This window comes from Spodoptera frugiperda, chromosome 22 (assembly GCF_023101765.2).
Source record: "Spodoptera frugiperda isolate SF20-4 chromosome 22, AGI-APGP_CSIRO_Sfru_2.0, whole genome shotgun sequence".
Classification (NCBI taxonomy): Eukaryota; Metazoa; Arthropoda; class Insecta; order Lepidoptera; family Noctuidae; genus Spodoptera; species Spodoptera frugiperda.
Genome location: NC_064233.1, coordinates 5,990,715 through 6,017,641, shown reverse-complemented (window position 1 = coordinate 6,017,641; position 26,927 = coordinate 5,990,715). Strand labels below are relative to the sequence as shown.

The window sequence follows — 26,927 nt, the reverse complement described above, 5'->3', positions numbered from 1 at the left end:
TATTCCAGGGAACTCTTCAAAAATCAACACAATGAGCTCTGCGTTTGAATTTAATAGATGTATACTCACTTAGGGCATTGAAAAAATAGTTTAAAAACGGACTTAAATTAAAGAAATATTATAATCTTTCCGAACTTAAGATGAAAACTAACTTAAAACTAAAGAAAGCTACGAATTACGAATTTATAACAATTAAAAAAGAAATTATATTAGAACCTATCCTTTATGCTATAATAACCAAGCTTAAACTAAATAATTTAAAAGAAACGACTTAAATCTAATCTAATTAATTTATAAATTAGACTTACAATTTTATTAAAAAAACTAACTACAGTAACTACTAATAATCGATATCAAACTAAACCTACGTTAAAAAGTTTAACCAGAAAACCAGGAAAACCCAACAAATAAACTTATTAATTGACAAATACAACGAAACCAATTTAGAATATACGAAACAGCAGGACCACTACAGACAAATAATCATACGACTGATAATACACATTTTCTACAATAGTACCGAAGCGCTCGGCCGATACCCAACCAAATAATTGTAACAAAACCATAGCGCAATCTATTTCGATCCCAACGCCATCTATCGAGGATAAAGACAACTTGGATTATTTATTTATACTCCGTTCGGGCATTTTCTTTGTACTAAAAGTTTAATTATATTGATATAATTTTTTTCATACCTTTTTACTATTTGTTAACTTTTTTCGATGAATTAAAACAATAACATGAACCGAAGTCGTGTAACGATCGACATAGAATTATCTATACTCCGTTAGAGCGTTTTCTTTGTACTAAAAGTTGTATTATGTTATATTTTTCATTGCTTTTTACTATTTTGTAAAAACTAATTTCCAATGAATTAAAACAATAACATGAACTGAACAATTGTAATTACACCATTGCGCGATCAACGCCATCTATCTACGGAGTATAGGAACAGCCCGACATTGTTCAATTCCGTACTATAAGTACGAAATTGAACAATAGATGGCGCTGAATGTCCGGAATAAATCTATTTTTTATTTTATTTTTATTTTATTTTTATTTTATTTTTATTTTATTTTTATTTTATTTTTATTTTATTTTTATTTTATTTTTATTTTATTTTTATTTTATTTTTATTTTATTTTTATTTTATTTTTATTTTATTTTTATTTTATTTTTATTTTATTTTTATTTTATTTTTATTTTTATTTTATTTTTATTTTATTTTTATTTTATTTTTATTTTATTTTTATTTTATTTTTATTTTATTTTTATTTTATTTTTATTTTATTTTTATTTTATTTTTATTTTATTTTTATTTTATTTTTATTTTATTTTTATTTTATTTTTATTTTATTTTTATTTTATTTTTATTTTATTTTTATTTTATTTTTATTTTATTTTTATTTTATTTTTATTTTATTTTTATTTTATTTTTATTTTATTTTTATTTTATTTTTATTTTATTTTTATTTTATTTTTATTTTTATTTTTATTTTTATTTTTATTTTATTTTTATTTTATTTTTGTTTTATTTTTATTTTATTTTTATTTTATTTTTATTTTATTTTTATTTTATTTTTATTTTATTTTTATTTTATTTTTATTTTATTTTTATTTTATTTTTATTTTATTTTTATTTTATTTTTATTTTTATTTTATTTTTATTTTTATTTTATTTTTATTTTATTTTTATTTTATTTTTTTTTTATTTTTATTTTATTTTTATTTTATTTTTATTTTATTTTTATTTTATTTTTATTTTATTTTTTGATTTTTGAAATAAAAATATATCTATGTCCTTTCTAAGGTTCTAAACTATATCTGTACCAAATTTCAACCAAATCCGTCAAATAGTTGCGGAGATTAATGGTATAAGCATAGAATGTTCGACGTGATTCTTTAATTTGACATAACTTTTTTATTTATGAACCGATTGACATGAAACAAACACTAAATGTAAATTTAAGCATCCCACAATATATTCGTGAAAACCGCATCCAACTCGGATCAGCCGTTTCTGAGATTAGCGCGCACAGACGAACAGACAAACAGACAAACAGACAAACAGACAAACAGACAAACAGACAAACAGACAAAAAAAAAGTTAATTACATTTTTGGGTTCGACATCGACATAACAATAACCCCTGCTATCTTTTTTATTTTTATTTTCAATGTACAGACAGCACTTTTCTACGATTTTATTATATGTATAGATAATCTAGACACACGGCAGTGTGTCCGCCAAGTTCGAGCAAAAAAACCGACACACCGGCCGTGGGTTATATTACACGAACCATTTCGGGCCAAGTTCGACCCACCTATAACTCAAAATCTATTTTATCTACGCATATGAAATTTCTAGTATCTGTCGAGACCTACTTACTTATCTAAAATACAAAATTTCATTAATGTACCTATTGTAGGTCTTGAGATATTGACGTCAGAAAATCGCTATTTTTACTATACACTCACTGACTGACTCACTCACTCATCAAAAACCTAGACCACTTCCAATGGTCGTATTGACTTGAAATTTGGCATGGAGGTAGGTCTTTGGGTCAAGGTAAAGGAAAAAATCTGAAAATGGCCAAGTGTGAGTCGGTTTTAAAAATAATGAAGGTGTAAATTCATACCCCTAAGGAACTAAAACAAAAAAATTATCTATATCTTCCAATGGTCGTACCGACCTAAAATTCGTTACGAAGGTTTGTATTTAGTCAAAGTAAAGTAAAATAAGAAAAAAAGAAAATAAACCTTACAAAAATAAATGAAATCCCACCCAAAACATAAATGTGAAAGGCTGCCAAGTTCGATAATATTGGAATGCTTCGCCTATAAAAGAAGTGAGATCTAAATAAGTACCAAGTTCCATACACAGACCTCATTTAAAAATGATATAACTTGGCAAGTTTTAATAGAAAATTATATACTTGACTCATTGCGTTTAGTAGGTTTATAACAAAGTGTGTGAAAAAACCACATTTCACAATTTATGTTGTAAGTCCCATGTAATAGGTGGTGAGCCTATCGCCATATACCGGGCTAATGTCCAGACTCAGGCAGATTTTCGAAAAACCGAAAAAGCCCGGTAATACTTCGCCCGACCCGGGAATCGAACACGGCAGTCGCACTTGCGGCCACTTGAACAACGAGGCAGTCTTAATAGTCTAATTTTATTAATATGTATAATCTAATTTTTACATTACAGTAATGTCCGAGGCATCATCGTTAGATATGAAGGAGGCAGTCGACACGGCGAACGAAACTGAACAGAAAGAACTATTGCAGCCCGACGGAGAGGACAAAAATAAGAAGAAAACCACACCAGGTTGGTATTTGAACGAAACATGTAGTTTTGGGTGGTTCCTCAATCAAAACTTAATTATTACTTCTCAATAAACTTAAATTTCAATGTGGGTACAGTCCAATAGTAAATGCCGGCCATTTAAGAGATTGACGTGTCAAAGAGCTATATATTTTGGGAGTTCGGGATAAAAAGTCGTCTCTTACGATACCCACTAGATAAATAAAAATAGATTTCTACTGTACCCACAGTAGAAATCTATTTTTATTTAACTTTGTCCTTGCTATATGGAAAAGCTCTTAAACTATGCTATGTATTATTCTAAAAGCAAAACTATCTTCACAGCAAAAGCAAAGAAATCATCATCAGCAAACAACGTATCAAAAACACCAGTAAAGAGACAATCCTCAAGAAAACTACAAGACGAGAAAGAAAAAGAGAAAGAGAAGGAAAAAGACTCGGAAACGACAGAAGCAGAACCCACCACAACTGTTACAGAAGCGACAGAGGCAACAACCACGCCAGAAGAACAAGAAGAGACGACGAAACCACAAGAGGACATACAGAATGTAGAAGAACGTGAAAAGACACCAGAGAAGACAGCGGAAGTGGTAGAAAGTGAGAAAGAAAAAGAAGTTTCTGGGGAGAATGGAGATTTGGGCAATGGTGAGAAAGTTGAAGAAGAATTTGAGAAGGAAAAGGCAAAAGAAAAAGAAGAGGTCGGTGAGCCCAGAGCGAAGCGATCGAGAGAGGTGAGTTTGTTATACAAGCTTTTATTTATAAGTTTTTAAACTGACATGGTCACCAACACTATTTTTAGAACTTATAACGGGATATTTACCATGTTTATTCATTTTATCGAGTTTCCAATATTTCGGCACTGTTGCAAGCGCCATGTTCACGGATTAACTGGAGAAAATGCGGGTGGGTGTTTACGAGCAGACAAATCGGTCTACCCGCTTTCTTGTTCGTTTTTTGCTGACATCGGTAATACCACCATAAACTCGATAAAATGAATAAACATGGTAAATATCCCGTTATAAGTTCTAAAAATAGCTTTTATTTAACTTGCAATGTACGTCTGTGTGAAGTGAAATCTTGAAACTACACGTTGAATCAGTACGCTTAGTATGAGTTTGCTTTACATTTAAAGTTATCGAAACGAGAGCGCGTTTGGCGTTCTAAGTACTGATTTGCAGTGCTGAAAGCGCGAATCTTAAATATATGATTCTACCAATGAAGCAGTATCCGGAGCTGCGGACTACCTAGCGGGTGTACCGGGGCTCCGGCTCGAAAAGCAGGACTAGGAACGGGGTGATTTTTAGGCAGTATGAGTCTGACACTCCCTCTCGCCTCGCCCAAGGCGGGAGAAGTCATTGGATGATTTTCTCCCTCAAAAAAAAAAAAATAAAAATAAAACACCAATGAAGCAGTCATATTGATTTAAAGATTGTTTTAGTGATTGGGTACTTGACTTTTATTTATTTATAGGTAAAGTTTAATTAATAGATTTTATTTTATTTATCGCAATTTCTAATTCGGTTGGTAGTTACATACAATACATAAATATATTATATTGTTTACAACGTATAGTCAAATTTAGAGGTATTTAGAACCCAGTTTTCCATTCCCGCGCGGTTTCACCCACTGCTCGACTCCTATTGATAGTAGCGTGATGTTTTATAGCCTATAGCCTTCCTTGATAAATGGACTATCCAACACAACAAGAATTATTCAATTCGGACCAGTAGTTCCGGAGATTAGCGCGTTCAAACAAACAAACTCTTCAGCTTTAAGTATATAGATTAGAGTAGATGGTGGCGAACTTCGTTTCGCCATCAATTGTTTTACCTGTTTTCCTGCTTTTTTCTTGAATTTTCTTTGCTATTAACCTCACGGAGCCCGAGACCTTTCCAACGAATGCAAAACCGTGGAAATCGGTTCGTGTGTTCTGGAGTTATAGCGTCAGGAAGGAAAACCCGACTTATTTTATATTATAGATATAGATATGGATCATGCTTCTAGTCTTACAATAATATTAAATATTTCCTCACGCCTGTCTCCCATGGGGGTAGGCAGAGACAATGGAACGCCAATTGCTACGAATCTTACACACCTCTTTTGCTTTATCAACAGTCATCAGTATTTTCATGCATGCTCGTCGGTTAAAGGTAGTTTTAATTTGGCCCTCATTTAATATATCACCTATCTTGTCTCTATATGTTCGTCTAGAGGCGCCCTCTACCGACGGCCCCAATCATATCCGCCTTGTATTTCAAATAAAAAATCGCCAACCCGTATTGAGCAAGCGTGGTGATTAATGCTCAAACGTTCTCCGTGTGAAAAGAGGCCTTTGGTCGGCAGTGGCCACTTATAGGCTGTTGATGATTGTTGATCTAAATAATATTAAATTTTCCAGATTAGGCGCAGACGAATCCATGTGATATGAGATTGTCATAATTACATGATAGACTGTCGCGCTAACTGGTCAGACATATTGATTTTATGTAGATTTTTATTATATGCACGAATATATAGGGTGACCGGTAATTAGTGAACGATATTTAAACACGTGATTGTACTCATGATTACTAACAACTTTTCCAAAGATACCTTTTTTGTATACTCATTAGTTTATTTTTTATCACAATAACAATAACAAAAACAAAATATCGTGTATGCTTTCGCATGATCAGCTGTTAGCCCGCGCCCGCATTTTAGGAAGACTAGTACCTATTTTGGAATGAAGCGCGCGCGAAACTTTTTTTATTGTGATAAAAATAAAACTAATAAGTATACAAGGAAAGTTTCTTTGGGAACGTTGTTTGTAATCATGAGTACAATCACGTGTTTAAATATCGTTCACTAATTACCAGTCACCCTATGTAAAGTAACCCCTTTTAATAGATTGTTAGAGTAAGAGTATTTATTTAATTTTATGCTTGGTAGCGTTTAATACCCGCGTCTCTAGAGGCCATGCTAAACCGTCGGTCCCAGTTTCATAGTTGAATGTTTTCTCAGTCAATAATAAATTATTTCGACTTTTGAATACAGTAAAATATAAAAACCGGTATTTTTTATATCGGATAGTATACCTAAAATCTTCTCCTAACAAAAAATATATTTTTATATTTAATACATTTTTATCACTAAAGCTTTAATACGGTAGGAGATCGCTACTTCTGACGTCATATTTTTTTGCGTCAAATAGCATAATTACTTATCTAAAATTAACTAGAAAAGTTAAATAAATAAGTATACCTATCGTCTAATTAATGAATGAAAGTAAGATTATTTTGGGATATATTATTATATTCAAATTACAAAATAATTTATTTTTTAACTAGGAAACTACCCATTTAGTCAAGTACCCGTGCATAGTGCATTCATTTTAGTTTAGCTAATTTATTTTAGGTACTAGCAGTTGACAGATTGAAAATAGTCCTGTAATTATTTCAAGGTGACTGCTTCATTGGTTAAACGATTCGATTCTTGTTTTGGTCAAAGTGCTCAGGATGCATTGCATGGAGTCTGGTATTATAGTATTATACCGTTAATAGGTTAACCCATTAAGGTACTTTTACACCAGAAATGTGCTATGTAGTTATGCTACGAAGATGTAATAGCCAATCTGTGAAACTATGTGACTGTTTCCACTGATACTAAGCTTTTTAGCTATGCGAAGAAGATGCGCAGCTCGATTATGCGATGTACCGATAGTAAGGAAGCCATCCATAGCATGCATCTTTCCATATAAAAACATAGCTTAGCATAGACTAAAAGCAGGAGAAGGAACGGGGTGGTTTTTAGTCAGCAAAAGTCTGACACTTCCTCCCGCCTCACCCAAGGCGGAAGAAGTCATTGGATGATTTTCCCCCCTCAAAAAAAAGCATAGAATCCGTTTCCATCAGTGTTAAGCTATGTGTACCAATTAATATGATTGGTCAAAGCCAAACGCATCTACAGTAACATAGCATAGCACATCTCTGGTAGAAAAGCAGCATTAACAGCTTGTGTCTCAAATACGCGGCATATATTTCCGAGTGCTTACCGCTCATGTCGTATAACTGCGACAGAGAACATGCATGATTTTTTCGTTCTATTCACACGAATGCTCCCCCTTATTTAGTGTACATATAACTTTTTTCGATTTGTAGCCACGCGCTAATGGCACAGTAATTGATATTTAACTGGGCGGTTAAATAAATAATGATTGGTAATAATGTAGCTATTTATTTTATAACATAATTGGCAAATAGTTGGTTTGTATACCCCCTTTTTACCCCCTATATTGAACAGCAGGTGTAATGGTATGGCTTAGTATTTATTTTTTATCGAACAAACGTAGTTTAAGCATGATAAGTAAACATACAAATAAAATCTAATTCTCTAACGCATTTAACTGCGTATTATATTCAAAATTTTTGTTGACATAATGCCCTCTATTTAGTTTCCGCCAGTGGTTTCACTCTTTCTCGTGGGGTGAAAAGTTGCATCTTTATATATATAATTCTTCTGTAAGTGTGTATGTCACTGAACTTCTCTTAAACGACTGGACCGATTTTGATGAATTTTTTGTGTGTGTTCAAGGGGATCTGAGAATGGTTTAGATTCACAATTTTGTCCGCTGGACAATGTTTTTTTAATTAGTTTTTAATTTATTAGTGGTTGTTGATTTTGGAATGTTTTACATCGGATCCGACAGACGGCGCTACCATCGCAGTGTCAAATATTAATGACGTTAGATATTGTCATAACATTTGAATAACAATTTCCATCAAAAAGGTCCAGAAAGTTTTAGCTTATTAAAAAAAGTTTAAAATGTTCAAATTAAAGACGTGTAGACAGGACAACGTCTGTCGGGTCCGCTAGTATAATTATGTTATTCCAGACCATACTCGACTCATGTTCCAATAATCTACTCCTGTTCCAAGTTTCATCTCAATCCCTTCAGCCGTTTTCACGTGACATAGTTAACAAATAAACTAATTATTATGTTATAAGCCAATAACATAATAATTATAAAACTCACGTAACTATTTGACGAGGAACTCGACTAGTTTCAAGTTATGCTAGAGGCTCATATTCATGAGTAGCATTAGCAGCGAATTTCATGAATATGATCAAGCCGATAATATAATAATTAATTTAGTATGTCTATATGAAAGTTGTAATAAAACAAATAAACAAACATTTATAATATTAGTAGTTAGTAGCGTTAACATTAATGTTTTTTTTTTTTTATTTCAGAACAAGAAGACTGAGCCCCCTCCACCAAGGTCACCGGCAAAGCGAAAGTCGAAAGTTTAATATAATTGTTTTTATATACTTTAAATACACAAGGAACGTCGGATTTTATTTTTATACTGGCGAACATAGTCGTCTGAGCGATGTGGATGCATTTCTATATTGTTAAAGTTAAATAATGCTCGTTCTACCATTTACGAGGATGCCCGATTAGTTTCGGGCTCGATCGGAGCCCTTAGTCATGATGTGATGTTGTGCTGTGTACTAAGCTTGAAGCTTAGTTATTAGACAGATAAATGACTTATATGGGAATTGAATTTCGGTCTCTGTTCAAGTGAACTATTTTGTTACTTTTAAAATTGTATAAAAAATATTGTATGTAGTATTTAGTTATGTATTTAGACTATCAGTGATTAACGAACACAATAGAATGATTATCTAATTTGATGCAGACATTTGGGAGATTTGCGCACACATATACTTAGAACAACCATTCTTTAACCGAATTCAAGAAATAAGAGTTTCTTAGTTTGTCCGCGATTATCTCGGCAATAACTGAACCGATTTTGATGCGGTTTTCAGTAAAGTGTTTGTTACACGTAAGAGCTGGATTTCTTAAACGTACTTTATTTAAAAGTTTTTATTTATAAAGTTACGAACAATATAAGATTTGCATCCACACCAAACAAAATGAATAAAATATCCTAATGACATAGATTTAATGTAAAAAATTTAGCGTATAAACAGTTTCTATGAAATTTTGCTGTAATATCATTATGCAAATAAGTTGATTCTTAACTGCAAAATAAACATCGAAACCATGTATGGTGTCCTTAAACTAGTCTTTGTCAAAGATTTTATATTTTCAAGAAAAGTGCATACTCCTTTTTAAAAGGCCGGCAGCGCACCTGTGACTCCTCTGGTGTTGCGGGTGTACAGGGCAGCGCTGATCGCTTACCATCAGGTGAAACGTTTGCTCGTTTGCCACCTATTCCATAAAAAAAAGTTTTGTATAAACTTTTACTCGCTGTTTTGCCCGCTTTGCAGGAGTTTGAGGCTACAGTCGTGATATCGGGATAAAAATTAGCCTATGTTGTTGTTCCAGACCAAAAATCTGTCTACATGATTCTTCCTTTTCATCATCAGCATTTATTGAACATGGGCCTTTAATGGGCTCGATCTTCAATTCCTATGCTTTATCTATAATTATGTAAATCATATGTAAAAAGCCGTATTACATAGAACTCATAACATAAATGGCAAAAAGATTAAAAAACTTGAAGTAATGTGGTCGTGGTGACTCGCTTTCCATGCAGCGAGGGTTTGAAATCTACCAATGGCAAGTACCGACGTGATGTTTTCCGAGTTATATGTACTTTCTAAGATAAATTATTTTAGACACCACTGACAAACGGTGAAAGAAAACATCGTGAGGAAACCTGAACTTATAATTTTTAATTATAAGGCTGAAATCGTCAACCCGCATTAGGCAAGCGTGGTGATTAATGCTCAAACCTACGTGCGAAAAGAGGCATTTGGTCAGCAGTGACCACTTAACTATAGGCTGTTGATGTGAAGTGACGATCATTTTATCAGATTAGCTCAAAGTATTTACAAAATATTAAATCTTTGACGAAAATTAGGCTAAGAACACAACATTGAGAAAATTAACAAATTCCTCTATGAAAGATCAAAATTTTGGTTTCGATTCAAATATTTAAAAATGCATGTAAAAAGCGAGTGTTTTTACCCTCTGTTCGTAACAAATTATATTAGTACGTCGACTTAGAAATGCAAACAATTTCCGATCATATAAATTTATATGACTTGAAGTTTATTTTACATAGAGTATGTATTAAACTGTTTGTAATAACATTAAAATATTAATTTACAGTTTGTTTTAGTATTTGATATGGCATAAACTCACCCCCTATTACATGGGACTCATAACTTGTGAAATGTGGGTGTTATGCGTGTGGTGTGCGCACAGGTAGGTAGAGACCTACCCAACATATATATAGGGTGACTGATAATTAGTGAACGATATTCAAACACGTGATTGTACTCATTATTACAAACAACTTTCCCAAAGAAACTTTTCTGTATACTCATTAGTTTTATTTTTATTACAATAAAAAAAACAGCAAAATTTTATTAGCATGCGCGAGTAAGTTTCAAAATACCTAGTCTTCCGATAACGCGGACGCGGGCGCCTCGCTGCTAACAGCTGATCATGGGAAAGAACGCGCGCGTGAAATTCAGTTGTTTTGTTGTTGTGATAATAATGAAACTAATGAAATTTCTTTGGAAAAGTTGTCCAAACATGTGTTCCTTCGCCAATTACAAGTCACCCTATATCCCATACCCAACGTATAAATAATCAAAATTAAATAAACTGTCTATCGATATTTTAATGTTATTCATTATATGGTTGTAATAGGAATTCAGGTTACAAGAATGTACCACAAAAATATTGACTATAAAAATATAATTGTCACAAATTGATAACCGATTTCAATCCAAAAGTCTTTGGATTCAAGTCGATTTTTGATATTCAATGAAGTTTCTGGCATTTGCATAAGTTCGTATATTATTTTATTTTGACAGTAAATCTCATAGATGTGAACAGCTCCACATTATTGGTTAATTAAAGTACAGTTTTTATTGTATTAGAATTTTAGCTAGCGATAAATACTAGTTGTAATTATTCACATTGTAAATACTTACAATAAACATACCTACTTATACTACCTATGAAACATTTTTTTATTTGTATACACATTTTTATGTTTATGCCGACGTTTGGCCGCTATCTCGCCTGATGGTAAGTGATGATCCGGCCTACAATGGAGCACGTCTGCCCATAAGCAACCTATTCACTCTGGCTTTGAAGACAACCAGGTTATACCCATCAGGAAACACAGACTCCGACAAGGAGTTCCACTCCCTAGCAGTTCGCACAAGGAAGATTGAAGCGAAGCGCTTCGTGCGAGTGGGTGGGATATCCACCATGAAACGGTGACGCCTCGCCGATTGTCTTGTGGTTCGATGATGGAAAGGACTAGGACACTTAGAATCAATGGGGGCTGCCGTGCTCTCAGGGACGTGGTCGGCGAAGCCATGCTAGCTAAGGAGGAGGTCTTTGAGGCAACGAACTGCCACCTCCTCAAATCCCCCCGTCGCGAAGGGCTCTCCGGACGTCAGGGCTCGTGAGAGGATCTCCAGCCACCTTGCTAGCTCGCCACCCCACCAGAACCGTGCGTGTGGCGCGACTCAGACAGCCAGCAGACCACCACAGATGGGGCCCAGTAGCTGCGGACTGCCTCACAGGGGCCTTATTCTGCTATTACAATTGTGTCACAATGGTCGATCATTGAGCAGTGCAAGAAGGATGGAGTTATACAACCTACATAGCTCCGTCTCTCGTGCACTGCTCAGTGATCGACCATTCTGACACAATTGTAATAGCAGACTAAGGCCCCAGAACCAGAGCCGTGCGTGCGGTGCGACTCAGACAGCCAGCAGACCACCACAGATGAGCCCCAGTAGTTGCGGACTGCCTAACGGGTTACCGAAGTAGGAACAGGGTGGTTTTGAATCAGTAAAAGACTGGTAAAAAATGGGTCAACAGTGAATAAGTAAAACAACATATTTCCAGCTTAAATATAGACTTTATTTAAACAAAAAATAATAAAAAGAACTACAAAAAGCTAACTATCGTCGCCTCCTTCTTTTCCTATTTTCTCTCGGATACATGTTTAAAATCTTTCCAGCTGTTGTCTTTGCATCGTCACCAACTGAAAAATATTTATATTTCAATACCACGTATGTGTGAGGTACTGATGGCCCAAACAACCATGACAATGCCGGCAACACACTTATAATTTCTCTGGTGTCGCGAGTCTATGAGTGACTGGGCTAATTTTCGTCTCCTTAACTCGCTTACCACTAGGTAAAGAGAAAGCTCGTTAGTCGTTTTATCCAATAAAAAAATACTAAGAGTAAGATTTGAGATTTTTATTACCGTGTTTTAGTTGTTATCATTAGGTATGATTAATTTAATCAAACCAAACAGGAAGATTTTTCCAAATCAAGTAAACTATTTTCGAAATTATCATTAACACATTATCTCCTAATTAATAAAGCTACAAATATGAGCAGCACTGTGTATTCTTTCTAGGATTAAAACCCGTATACTTACACTCATCTTCCGAGCTATCTGGTTGATGCCTCCTCATAGCCAACTGCTTATCAAATCCCATCCCATCATACTGGCTATTCATGGCCGAAGTCCTAACAGATTTATTCTCCAAAAAGTAAATTTCAGAGACCGCCATCAAAGGATTATAAAGCCCTTGAAACAACTGCAAATAGTTATCTCCTTCAGGGATCCGATGATTGTCCCTATAAGTCCTATCTTCGAATTCATTTCGGTTACTGGGCCCTTCACCTGGGTCTGATAGTCGATCCCCAAACAATTCTTCAGCAAATTGGCCTGGATAACCATGAAATTGTTCTAGATCTTCGTTAGGTCTATTTTGTCTGAAGTTTATAATAAAGCCGTCCATTCGAGCTTCAGTTTCCGATATAAATTCAAAATCTGATGAATGATAGCCCTCACATGATTCTGAATCATCTGAATCACTGATGAGATCAATTGTAACTTCATTTTCAGATATTTCTTCATCTATAGAAGAATTTATTGAAATGACATCAATAATTTCACTATTATTCGAAACTTTTCTATCATTCATAATATTATTTGGGTTCGTTTCATCAGAAATATTATTATTATTAATTTCTGTATGCAAATCTTCATTAGCAGTATCTATTTCATTTAAAATATCGTCGAGTTCGTTCGAATTTAAGCTGCATTGAGTTTCTAAATTGTCTGTTGTAAGGTAATCGTCAATGTTTACTAAGACTTCTTCAAATTCTTTTAATTGTAGATTTACTTCGTCTACTACATTAGTACTATTGATTTCCTTTATTTTACTCTCATTATCAACAACATTTGGAACTTGTTCCTCGCCATTTTCCTTAAAAATATCTTCAGAATTATTATTTAAAACTTCTGGACTTTTATTTACTTTTTTAATACCATCATCGTTATTACAACTTATTTCAGTAGGAGGCACATTAGTTAGAACATGAAATGTTTTATTAGAGTCCAATTCATGGATAACATCGTCTAAAATATGTTCAGCTGTAATTTCAATATTAATTTCACCTTCACAGTTCTTTAGTGTCGAATTCATTTCAAGATCATTTAAATTACTATCAGAGTGTGAGTTTTCGCCGTTCATTCGAGTTTCTATACAATTTGTAGTAGTATCCGTTATCGAGGTAAGATTTTTAGCATTTTTATTGCTAGGAAACAATTTTCTTAGGAAGTTCATTGTGTACGTAAACTGTAATAATGAAAAATAATGTTCTTTAGATATGTAATAGGTACCTAATTAGTATTTTTCCAATTAGGTTTATTTACAGACACTAAACAACAATCAATGCATCATAAAAATAATTATTTTGTGAGGCAAACATAAATTAGCCCTCATAATATTAGCAACGCCTCAAAAAGGCCGTTAAGCTGTTCATAATATTTAACTTAAGACCTGTTATACCTTAACATGCAAATAAAGAATTTGAGTTTAAGTTGGAGTCAATCGAATCTCGTGATAGGTACTTTGCCTTGCACAGCAATGCAGACCAAAATTTATTGCCAAATTCATACATTAAAATTACTTAGTTTTTTTAGATAGGTATAATAACAAAAGTTACTTACCAGATTTTATGGTTCTTTCTACTGCAGTTTTTCACTTAAGTGCACTATCTACAACTTTTATTAACTAGTTATTTATAATTATTGAAGATAGTAAATAGTATTCACAAAAACATTCACTCTAAATATTAAAAAACATTCACACTTCTGTAGTAAAACTTCAAATGTCAAATAATGGCGGGAAAGCTTCGGTAGGCAAAGGTGTAATGTCATAGAGCCTAATCTCTATAATATAAAAATAAGTCGTGTTTTCCTTCCTGACGCTATAACTCCAGAACGCACGAATCGATTTCCACGGTTTTGCATTCGTTGGAAAGGTCTCGGGCTGCGTGAGGTTTGTAGCAAAGAAAATTAAGAGAAAAGCAGGAAAACAGGGACAATCATTGGTGGCGAAACGGAGTTCGCCAGGTTTGCTAGTCTATAATATAAAAATAAGTCGGGTTTTCCTTCCTGTCGCTATAACTCCAGAACGCACGAACCGATTTCCACGGTTTTGCATTCGTTGGAAAGGTCTCGGGCTCCGTGAGGTTTATAGCACAGAAAATTGAGAGAAAAGCAGGAAACCAGAGAAAATCATTGAAGGCGAAACGGAGTTCGCCGGATTTGCTAGTATATATAAAAAATCAAATTCAGTGGAATAGTTATCAAAATGTTTTATTTAATTAATACAAAATGCATGTTACAAGTTTGGTATGTTTAGCAGAAGTTTACATTGAGCCAAATCATGGCAGTGCTATTTATTGATTACATGAACCCAATATCATAATCATAGTATATTCAAGTATAATGCTGTTACATTCATGAAATAAAAACAACAAAGATCTTTTAATAGTCCTTACATTAGCCTATAAATTAATTACAATGTTACATTTTCACTTCTTTCCCGATTTCTTAATGCCTCCCGTTACCAATGGACCTTTTTGTGAGGCCTTTGCTTTCGCCTCCTGAAACAAAAAACATATTAATGAGAAACCTTTGAAAAACATAATAATACTTTTCCCAACCCAAGAATTTATAGATTTTACAATAGTAGAATAGAAGTTACAATCTACAATCAGCAAGTCTGATTGTTCCAAAACAGAAATGAGAAGAATTTTACTAACAGCCATTCAAAATTCTACCGCTGGTAGGCAAATCTACCGATAGGTAGGTTATTGGAATTGGCCGTAGATTACTTTTGGGTGAAACAAATAGTTATAAACGGTTATGGCCCAATCATTTCACAGTAATTATAATTGCAAGTTTCTAAAGATTAGACATTTTGTTAGTCACTTTTTCACTCGAAAAACTACTTAACATGTGGACAGTAATGACCACAGGCGTCTAGATAGTTAAAAGTGATACAACAGTATATCTATTGATGAATCAGTATTTATTTGACCGATTTTTCATGTTATCATAAATAATTGTATGTTGTACTGCCACCACAGGTATAATTATGACTTGTCTATGGGCAATGTACGAAAAAAAGAAGTGTTAGTAGGTACTGTCATTTATAAGACATTATTTTTTTTGTATAGAAGTACTCTTTGAGATTGTCAGTATGTATATGTGAGGACCATGTTAAACCAAAGGGTTCCTCAGTATATTAACAAAGTTCTACCATTTGTGTTGTGTGTTGCAATGTCTCTGCATTGTTCTCACTTATAATATATGTATAATACAATATTATGTACAATTACTGATTGGAAAAATGTATCAGTAAAATTGTAAATATATATTTTTTTAAATAGTAAAGAATAGAGTTTCTTGCTCGTAAAGAATAGAGCACCTAGCTTCACTGATGGACAGACTGGCAGACTATTGTTTATTTCTTTCTTTGTTGACATTTAAAAAGTACCTAAGACTGTTCACAATTGTATTAACAGATTTGAATGAAGTTCTGCACAGGAATATAGCTAGCAGAAGTTAGTTTGAATATATTATGTCACAAACCTGTAAAGCCTTCTGTTGTTCCTTTAGTTTTTGCTTATGGGCTAGGTCATCCTCGTCCAAGTCCTTAGTTTCCTTCTTGGGAGCCTTCAGCGGCTTTTTCTTACCACCTTCACGACCAGACATCTGGAACAAAGCCATAGCAGTGACAATATAATGTATTACTGCAATTTATTTTATAGTAAAAAATTGTAATGAGTTTATAATTGTAAAAAGGTTACAAAACGGCACTTATAAGGTAAGTGTCAACAGATTCGCATCATATGCATCGGATCGAACGGCTTGATTTTTTAAACTGAGTTCACTGTATGGACAGTGACCGGGTTGTCGACTTGGGTATCAGCAAATGGATGGTTGACTATCACTCGGATTTTTGACATCGGCATTCCATAAGACGTCATTGGTATGCATCGCATGTAGGCATTGCCGATGAGCATGATGGATGCTGTGGTATGAGTTTTCATACAAGACTAACTAAAATCCACTGCATACAATGCAGGTCTGTGGACGCAAACCCTTAGACATCAACATTATTTTTTAGATGAGGCATCTTGTAACAGGTGTGGATCTCATAGATTATTCACATTCAAATAATGCAACTGGTATAAGAAAAAATCTAATTCTGATAAAATAAAGCTAATAAACTTAGTCTTTACTCAATAGTATAAAACAGCGGATAGAGGTCAGACGCAGGAGCAACGGTTGTACGTGCTGTCCGAGGTACGGGGGTGACACAGATGACAGAAACAGAGACGGTAACGATTGGTTGACTACTGAGCCGCCAATAATTAGACAAGATATGGAAGTCGCTTTCTCCGTCCCTACGTCTCTTTGTAAGCTTAAATCTTTAAAAGTATGCAACAGATTTTGATGATGTTTTTTAATTGATTCAAGAGGGAGGTTTATATGTATAATACATGCATAATATATCGCCATCACACCCATGCACTAGTAATTAATAACTTAGGCCATAGAATGAATACAAATGTCTAATTTTCACTTAATTAAACGTTATTGAAGTGTGTAGTAAAGAGTGAAAATTAATTTCATATTGCACTCAGCATAAACGAAAGATGATACTTAAAATCATTCGCTCTGAATGAGTGCTTAGTGATTTTTTCTTAACTTTACCACTATTTTAGGCAAAGGTAAGTGGGCAAACAGCCTTTTAAAACCATGAAGTAGTATAATTATTTTTTTTCTATCAAATGACATGTTTATCTTAATAATCTGTTTTATTTTTTTTCCTTTTTAAGAGTAATCAAGTTTCTAATTCAAAAAGTAATTGCATAATTAATTTGTTAATAATTTTAAAAAGCTCTTATAATAATTTCCGACATTTTAGCATAGGAACACTAGTGATTTCTAGAAAAACATGAAATGAGTACAATAAGTACAATAAAAAGTGAATGAACGAAAAGTGCAATAAATAATTTGTGTTATGATACAATATATTAATAAAACAGTTGTGGATAATACAGAGACGCAATTAATGTGTAAGCATTTTTTATTTATTTAACTTTCTTTGCTGACAGCAAATGTTCTTTTTTTAATAACCTCAACTCCCAATTGTGGCACAGAAAACCTATGTTGGCTGCCTAATCGATGAAATTATGTTTTTGTGAAATAAACTAATAAATACTTACATTTATAAGTGGAAGAGGAGTGTTAACTCGAATGAAATCAACTTATTAAAAATCACACGCTATTTTTCGAGATGTTGACGTTTTATAAATGAAATGAAACGCAAATTGACAATTTTGGAATGGTGTTGTAAGCTTGAAAAATTATTATGTTTCGTTCGGAATTCCAATATACGTAAGATTAATAGAATTTAACACCACGGCTTTTAATCCCCGGTGAGTTAGAAAATATCACACTCTTTATTTACACTTGGGAGCAAAGAAACGGTACCACTAGGGCTTTTTTGAATTTAAAGTACTATTTTAACTTAAAAAAATGCATTTACCAAAAACTTCTCTTGGGGTTTTAACCATAACGCGCGGTAGCGAGTACTGCGGCGCCGACTCGGAGTTGGAGCGAGGCGCGGATTGGTTTTTAGCCAGTAAGAATGTGACACTTCCTCACATATTCCTAACGCTTCATTATCTGTACTTCAAGCCAGCCCCGGATCTACATTTTTTTTCACCCGGGGCAAAATTTGAGAAATGCCGCCCCCACCTACTTTTTTTTTTTTTTTTTTTTTCATTAGGATTTTGTCCTGTGTCGTGGGTGCGTTTACAAACATATAAGTTCACATGCACACAGACCCGAAACAACAATTTGTGGATCACACAAAGAGTTGCTCCGTGCGGGAATCGAACCCGGTACCCGTTGCACGGTAGCCAGTTGCCCAGTCACCGCACCAACCGTGCAGTCAAATCGTGTTTATTTTCACCTTTTTCACCCATATAATTGCAACAATCAGATGTCCACAAATTGTTTGAAATTTGGACAAAGCCTACATACTAACCTACCTTCCGGAAATAATGCATCCATTATTGTTCATTCTGTGTTGTGTATTATTTACAGATAAAAAGACCTAAACCTAGGATATATATTTAATAACAAGATAGGGTTTAAAATAAAAATATGCATTATAAAATTAAAAATATATTATATACTAAATTTGTTAACAGAAATTACAATGTTACTCTTCGAGCTTTTTGTTCAGCAAATAAGCAGCCCCGGATCTTCATTTCTTTTTTGCCGGGGCAAAAATTAAAATGGCGCCCCCCTGCCTACTTATGTTTATTTTCACCTTTATCATCCATATAATTTCAGCAATCAGATGTCCACAAATTGTTTGAAATTTTGGACAAAGCCTACATACTAACCTACCTTCCGGAAATAATACATAATAATACATCCACACAGGCCTACATTTTCTTTTTCACGAAAGTGTTTCAAATTTAATAGGTCTCCTGTAGTAAATGGGGTGTGCTGATCTATCTATCTATCTATCTATCTATCTATGCTTAGTTTTTTTCTAGCAAGTCAGTTTTTTAGGAAAAGTGTGAATAAAATTTTTCATAGAAACTGCCAAAAAAATCTTAGAAAATATTTATTAAAGATATATTTAAAAGAAAATTACACTGCAAAATTGAGCTGCTCATAAAAAAATAACCTACGTTAGACAGACGTTGGTTTTTTTAATGAAATCGTTCTCTTTTTCCCTGAAAACTACGCCCTGTTCAAGGCCCAGCAGTAATCAGGCATCATTCTAATATCCCAACTTCCTTGGTAACGTCTCTCCATCTCCTTTATGTTTTAATGGAACCTCTCTCCCTGTTCCTCGCTGACAACTCTAAGATTTTCGGGAAAATAGTCAACATGGGAATCCAGAAAATGAAGTTTAACGCTCATATTGCATCCCAGTTTTTTTATAATTTTGGAGCATCTTAGCTACAATTTCTTTGTACTTAATTTGGAGACTTGTTATTTCCAAGGAAATCTTCTATGACTTCTACGAATGAACTCCATATTTCAGATTCATCGTGGGTCATTGTATTCTGGAACAATCTATCCGATTTTAAATTTCGAATTTGAGGGCCTACAAAAGTTCTTCTTTAAGTTGAGCTTGAGAAAGTGCAGGAAATTTGTCGCATACGTATTAGCAGTCACCTTGTTTATTTTAAGCTTTGACAAACTGCTACATCAATCCTAACTTTATGTGAAGGGGAGGTGAAAGAACTGATTTTGGGTTGGTGCACATTTTTTTGTCCCGGTACAAGTCTTTCTCTGAAAGGCCATTCTTTCTTAATGTAATGTAAATTTCGTGCTCGACTGTCCCACTCGCACAAAAATCATGGATACTTTGTAAATCCAGACTGCTGACCCAAAAGCATAGATATTATTTTGAGGTCTCCACAGAGTTGCCAACAATTTTCGCTATACTTTATTTTATTTAGCAACAGCTCAAGATTCTCGTTCGTTTCTTTGAGATGCGCGGAGTGAGCAACAGGCACCGAACCATAGATATTAATTACCATTGTACAACAAGATACCCTTCAGACTTCTCTTAGAAGAATCAATAAATGACCTCCATGATGTGGAATCGTAATTATCAGCTCCCAGTTTTATGACTACTTAAGTAATATTTATTACAAACACCAGTGAACCCTCTTGAGAGAAATATTTCGCGAACTCTTTTTCACGATGCCTGTACCACGAAAATGTGGTTCTTGGAGCCAATAGATTTTTGTCTTTCAGTCGTGATCCTAGGATTTGTGCAGCATCCTTTGATAGACCCAAATCTCTCACTAAGTCATTTAATTCAGCCTGGATAAACTGTTGAGGTTAACCTATATCAGGATTGAATTCATCTTCAACGGTTCTTCCGTTTGAACTTTCATCTGATGATTGCTGTTGGATGGTGGGAAGAAAAGGTGGAGGAATCGAAATTCCTGGTCCATGAGGTACAGGTCGTTTAGCAGACGGTAAATTAGGATGCTGAATTGTATGTTTGTTTTTCGGATTGAAACCCTTTACATCACAAGAGCAAAAGTAACAATCGACAAGTGCTAAATAGTAAACATACAAACTACTCACACTCACCCGGTGGCCACCTTCAGCACCGATAAGGGGCACCGAGACCTCTAACTAGACCTGCTCCGGAGCCCCTGTGGTGCAACGCCTGTTACGGCACATCTTTAGGGAGACATGTACCTCCCATTAGCCTCGTTGTGCAAGTTGCACGGCAGCACGTGACTACTGTGCCACCGTCTTCCCTGAGGTCGCTAGATGGGCACCTAGAGACCCCACTTTAGGTACCCGCGACCCCAAAGGTCCGCCTGCAGTTGACGCAGGCGGGATTAGGCGTCAAGGCTGTTGCCACCCCGACGCCTTCTATAACAGGATCGGCCCTCTCACGATCCCGCTCAGCAGCCTCCTTTTGGGACATTACAGTGATTACAGTCACACAAAAGGAGGCCACCTCCTCCAGTTTTCTGTATCTGCCAGCATAGCCTCTACTACTGCTGGCAGAGACAGGTCTCGCCCGATCTTGGTAACCAGGACCCGCCGCTCGGCACTCTTCGAGCGTGTGCTGTGCGGAATCCAGGTTACCTCCGCAGTGGTGGCAATTTGCCGTGGTCTCTCGTCCAATCTTGTTCAGGTACTCGCCGAAGCAGCCATGTCCGGTCAGTACCTGAGTGAGCCTGAAGGAGATGCGCTCCTCTCTTTTCAGCCAGGCTTCGAAGTGCGGCAAAATGGCTTCGACAACGCGCTTGCGTGAGATCTCTGGCTGTTGTAGCCGCTCACGCCATCGCTCGAGCGCGTGTCGCCTTTCTTGCCGCCTCAGCCTAACGAACGCCGCTCCTGGCACCCTACCACCGCCGTTTTGACGGACGGAACGGATTTGGTCGTAGACCTTCGCGTCCATATCCGCCAGGATATCCAACGGCGGAAAGCGAGCCAGGAGAGTTGCCGCCTCAAAGGACACCGTTCGGTGTCCTCGTGCGATACGGATGGCCATTTTCCGCTGCAGACGATATATTTTCGCTCTACAGCGTCGGACGCCTGACAGTCGCGCTGACCAAACAGGCGCCCCGTAAAGGACCATCGATCGCACGACACCCGCGTAGAGGCGGCGAACTTCTTCTCTTATGTACTATGCCTACGCGCCTAACGAATAATAAAATGTTCGGGCAGCACATCTCACTCCGCGCTCAGGGTATCGGTCAAGTTGATATGGCCATGAAATTCCTGTACTTGTAGGTACTGTATTTATTCCGTGGTCAAAATTAAATAAATGATGAGCTGTCCACTGGTCCGTGAAGTGTGAATTTTGCCGCCCCCTGAATTTGCCGCCCGGGGCATGGGCCCCGGCTTGCCCCCCCCTAGATCCGGCACTGCTTCAAGCCCTCCTACAGTCAGTTTTTTTTTAAGTTTGGGTAGGTACTTTACAGCCCAGGAGAACTAATCAAATTCAACAAAAAAATTGAAAAGGGGATTGACCAACTTGTATGGGACTTTGGCTATTTTTGAACAAGCACTTCAGCTAACAATATATGTTTGATTTATTAGTTCATATCAGTAAGAATGAAGATACAAACTTAGCATTATTAATCCGATTCATATGTAATTAAAATATGGTCAAGGAACTCGGCAGGTGGATTAATAATTTTCTGGTACCTTGCCCAGCTCAAAAACCAAATAATAGTTATTATATGTGCACATCAACCTACTGTTCTATGACCCACCATGCAGTTGCAGCAATAATGTTTTATGGCTGTCCTGCCTTTAGTGTTATTTTCATATAATATATATACAAAATATATTTTCCTACTAATGTATAACTAACTAAGCTATAAACTGCAGTTGCAACACTCACAATGCAAAAGAACAAAGCGAATAATATCTATTCTGTCATTTTGACGAAAAACACAACAGAGCCTGTAGCCAAATGGCTTTTAGCGCTTGTCTACTTGTAGCGTAGACAGAGAAAACTAAATTGTATAGGATTGACGTAAATTTTGACACTTGTCATTGTCATCCCTGTACATTGAGTTTTCTACTCTCTCTGTAGACAAGCTGTAGACAAGACACAACATTCTATGCATGTAAATTTAAACATAAAAAGTAGGATAGAATTAAAAAAAAAACAAAATAAGACAAAAATGGACGGAATTAAATGGATTCAAATAATAAAAAAAAAAAAAAAATTAAATTAAAATTAAATTAACGTCGTGGTATTTGCCGAGACCCCCCCTCTCCTCAACGTAAGATAAGATGATATTTGGCTCGGCCCTCCCCCCCTCAAACATCACACGTAATTTATGGACGCCCCCAAATGTACGTTCACCAATCGCCAATCCGTTTTCAGTTAGCGCTATGAATGTCCATTCCTTCTCCGTGAGCAAAAGAGGTATTTGGGTGTTTCTTTAAAAACTTTAACTTTTATTTAACAAATCATTATTCTCCCGCGTTATTAAGCATCGTGGTAGCTTATTATCATATTTATTTTGATTGGATTGGTTGAGAGCAGTGACATAGCTTAATTTATTTAAATTAAATGTGATTCAATCGGCAGAATAGTTAACTATTGGTTGAGGATAATGACGCCGTTAACTTTTTGTGATATTTTTTTAAGAATCACCCATTTACTAAACACTGGGATAGTTAGGATTAAAAAAGGTATAAATTGTTTATTTTTTATTATGATCAAATTAATTTGTTAATAAGAGGTACAATAGTTAATATTTCAAATACAAAAGTAGGTATCAACATTTACAAAATATTCATGATTAATAAAAAAATTAACTGGATTCGTGTTTATAATTCTTTTTTATGTAGATAAGTGATGGTACGCAATCGCCGCTGCCCATGGACACTTGAAGCACCAGAGGCGTTACAAGTGCGTTGCTGGCCTTTTGTGGGTTATTAATTAAAGGGTTGTTAGGCAATTTGGGATTGGGTAAGGGGGCCAATTGGGCCTCCGGTAACCTCACTCATACAACGAATGGGTTCACAATTATTGAATATTAACGATTGCATTTTTTAATAAAACAAACATATTCTAAAACGAATATTTTGTTGACTTAATTATTAATTATTTCTATAAGTATTTAAACATTTACTTAACACTATTATTTAATAAGAAATGGCATATTTACAATGTTTATTAATTAATCAGACTTCATGATAGTTTTAAATCAATCAACTTGCACACTTTGGATTCATTAAAGTGTTTTTTATTTGATTTGATTTGTTTTGTGATGATAATGATAATAAATGATATTACAAATATAATATATTATTTTCGTGTAAACTTGTTAATTTTATGATATGTATAGTCATTTTTTGTCTGTAATGCCTAATGTAATAATTATGTATAATGTATAATAAATAAAAAAAAAAATAAGAGTAAATGTAAGTATAATGAGAGGTATGTGGTGAGTGGTTTGTGATTGATGAATGATGAAATGTGTGATGATGATGATGATTCATGGAATGTGTAATGATGAATGGTTAATGGTTGGATGATGATGATGATTGATGATTGATGGAATGTGTGATAATGAATGATTAATGGTGGGATGATGATGGATGGATACTGGTGGGATGATGAATGATGAATGATGGAATGTGTGATGATGAGTGGATAATGATGGGATGATGATGATGATGATGATTGATGGAATGTGTAATGATGAATGGTTAATAGTAGGATGATGATGATTGGTGATTAGCGAATGATGCAATGTGTGATGTAGAATGGATAATGGTGGGATGATGATGGATGGATACTGGTGGGATGATGATGAATGGTTAATGGTTGGATGATGATGATGATTGATGATTGATGAATGATGGAATGTGTGATGATGAATGGATAATGGTGGTATGATGATGGATGGTTAATGATGGGATGATGAATGATGATTGATGGAATGTGTGATGATGAGTGGATAATGATGATGATGATGATGATGATGAATGATGGAATGTGTGATGATGAATGGTTAATGGTGGGATGATGATGATTGATGATTAGCGAATGATGGAATGTGTGATGTAGAATGGATAATGGTGGGATGATGATGATGGATGATGGGATGATGATGAATGGTTAATGGTTGGATGATGATGATGATTGATGATTGATGAATGATGGAATGTGTGATGATGAATGGATATGGCGGGATGATAATGATGCATAATGATTGATGGAATGTGTGATGATTAATGGTTAATGGTTGGATGATGATGATGATTGATGAATGAATGATGGAATGTGTGCTGATGAATAGTTTATGGTTGGATGATAATGATGATGATTGATGATTGATGAATGATGGAATGTGTGATGATGAATGGTTGATGATGATGAATGATGATGATGATTGATGATTGATGAATGATGGCATGTGTGATGATGAATGGATAATGGTGGTATGATGATGGATGGTTAATGATGGGATGATGAATGATGATTGATGGAATGTGTTAATGAGTGGATGATGGGATGATGATGATAACATAGTTTTTCTGTGATATGGCTAATGATCAGAGGAGCCTCCTCCGTGTATTTCTCGACTTCTTCATACATTGCGAAGCCCCGCTTCCAATGTGCCGATATGAAGTTATTACAGAGTGCGATCAATCCAGCTGAAACAGAAAAATGATGAAAAATATTATAATTTTATTGTAACTTTCGTGAGACATACTAAATTGTCCAACAATACTAAATTGTGAGCCTCTAGCATGGCTTGAAACTAGTCGAGTTCCTCGTCAAAACGTTACGTGAGTAAGCCGATAACATAATAATAAAAAAAATATAAATTTAAAACACTTTTATACGCTTTCGCAGTTAAATAACTTGCAATGTATGATGAATGGTTGCCATGATGTTTGAATGATTTTCGGGATTGTCGATTGTCTCGGAATGATTGTAAGTGCTATCCCGTAGGAAGGGGAAGGTTTGGGCCTCCGGTAACCTCACTCACACAACGAAACACAACGCAAGCGTTGTTTCGCCTCGTCGGTTTTCTGTGAGGCCGTGGTATCACTCCGGTCGAGCCGGCCCATTCGTGCCGAAGCATGGCTCTCCCACACTTATGATGAATGATTGACAATGCACGATGAATTAAATAATTAACAAGGTAAAAATGCCATTTCTTTTTCCAATTGTGTTAGTGTATGTTTAAGTTTAGAGGGTTGTTCATACTGACATAGTTTTTCTGTGATATGGCTAATGTCAGAGGAGCCTCCTCCGTATATTTCTCGACTTCTTCATACATTGCGAAGCCCCGCTTCCAGTGTGCTGATATGAAGTTATTACAGAGTGCGATCAATCCAGCTGAAACAAAAAAACAAAAATTTTATTAATTTACAACCCTTTTACAAGCTTGTACAAACAAACTTGCAATTGACTACACTGTTGGTGCGGTGGCTGGGCAACAGGCTGTCGCGTAATGTGTAGCGGGTTCGATTCCCACACGGAGCAACTCTTTGTGTGATGCACAAATTGTTGTTTCGGGTCTGGGTGTCATGTGTATGTGAACTTGTATGTTTGTAAACGCAACCACGACACAGGAGAAAATCTTAATGTGGGGCAACGTTTAAAAAATGAATTTTGAAGCAGATATCTTCAACGGATTGAGCTGAAATTTTGTAACGCAACGCAACACGGCAACATCACGCCTTTTATCCCCGAAGGGGTAGGCAGAGGTGCACTTTACGGCACGTAATGCCGCTTTACAATGTACACCTACTTTTCACCATTTGTGTTTCAGTCCCATGTAATAGGGGGTGAACCTATTGCCAGCCGCAGCCTATATGCTAACATCCGTATATACCTACTACTAGCTATTTCCGCGCGGTTTCACCCGCTCTGCTTGGCTGCTATTGGTCATAGCGTGATGTTTTATAGCCTATAGCCTTCCTCGATAAATGCACTATTCAACAAAAAAAGAATCGAATCAAATCGGACCAGTAATTCCGGAGATTAGCGCGTTCAAACAAACAAACTCTTCAGCTTTATAATATTAGTATAGATAGATATAGATTATTGCCTTTCAAATAGGGGCTCGCACTTGTTTTTTTCTTAAACTACCTGGTAGGGTGGGTCTTAAACAAAAAATGTGCAACTTTTTTTTGTGCGTCTCGGAACAAAGGCACTGCACACGCGTGGGCACAGAATTATAAGTACAAG

The 26,927-nt window shown here is 35.3% G+C and overlaps 3 protein-coding genes across 3 annotated transcripts in view; 1 reads left to right on the top strand and 2 right to left on the bottom strand.

Annotated features, from left to right (window-relative positions):
- Positions 1-11,315, top strand: part of LOC118279795 (PC4 and SFRS1-interacting protein) — a 29,643-nt gene extending 18,328 nt beyond the window's left edge. Inside the window, exons 15-17 of the mRNA XM_035599572.2 lie at positions 3,214-3,333; positions 3,655-4,061; positions 8,560-11,315. Coding sequence (XP_035455465.1) covers positions 3,214-3,333; positions 3,655-4,061; positions 8,560-8,619 — 587 coding nt within the window. The 3' untranslated portion in view covers positions 8,620-11,315. The remainder of the gene's footprint in view (positions 1-3,213; positions 3,334-3,654; positions 4,062-8,559) is intronic.
- Positions 11,316-12,245: 930 nt separating this feature from the next.
- Positions 12,246-14,475, bottom strand: LOC118279531 (uncharacterized protein DDB_G0287625). Its single transcript, XM_035599166.2, has 3 exons — positions 14,342-14,475; positions 12,758-13,967; positions 12,246-12,353 (listed from the first exon to the last, which is right to left on the bottom strand). The coding sequence occupies exons 2-3, from the start codon at positions 13,953-13,955 to the stop codon at positions 12,271-12,273; spliced, it is 1,281 nt and encodes a 426-aa protein (XP_035455059.2). The 5' UTR covers positions 13,956-13,967; positions 14,342-14,475; the 3' UTR covers positions 12,246-12,270.
- A 501-nt stretch (positions 14,476-14,976) lies between these two features.
- LOC118279809 (translation machinery-associated protein 7 homolog) lies at positions 14,977-18,059 on the bottom strand. The gene is made up of 3 exons (XM_035599597.2): positions 17,917-18,059; positions 16,274-16,396; positions 14,977-15,282 (listed from the first exon to the last, which is right to left on the bottom strand). The coding sequence occupies exons 2-3, from the start codon at positions 16,394-16,396 to the stop codon at positions 15,211-15,213; spliced, it is 195 nt and encodes a 64-aa protein (XP_035455490.1). The 5' UTR covers positions 17,917-18,059; the 3' UTR covers positions 14,977-15,210.
- Between the last annotated feature and the right edge of the window lie 8,868 nt (positions 18,060-26,927).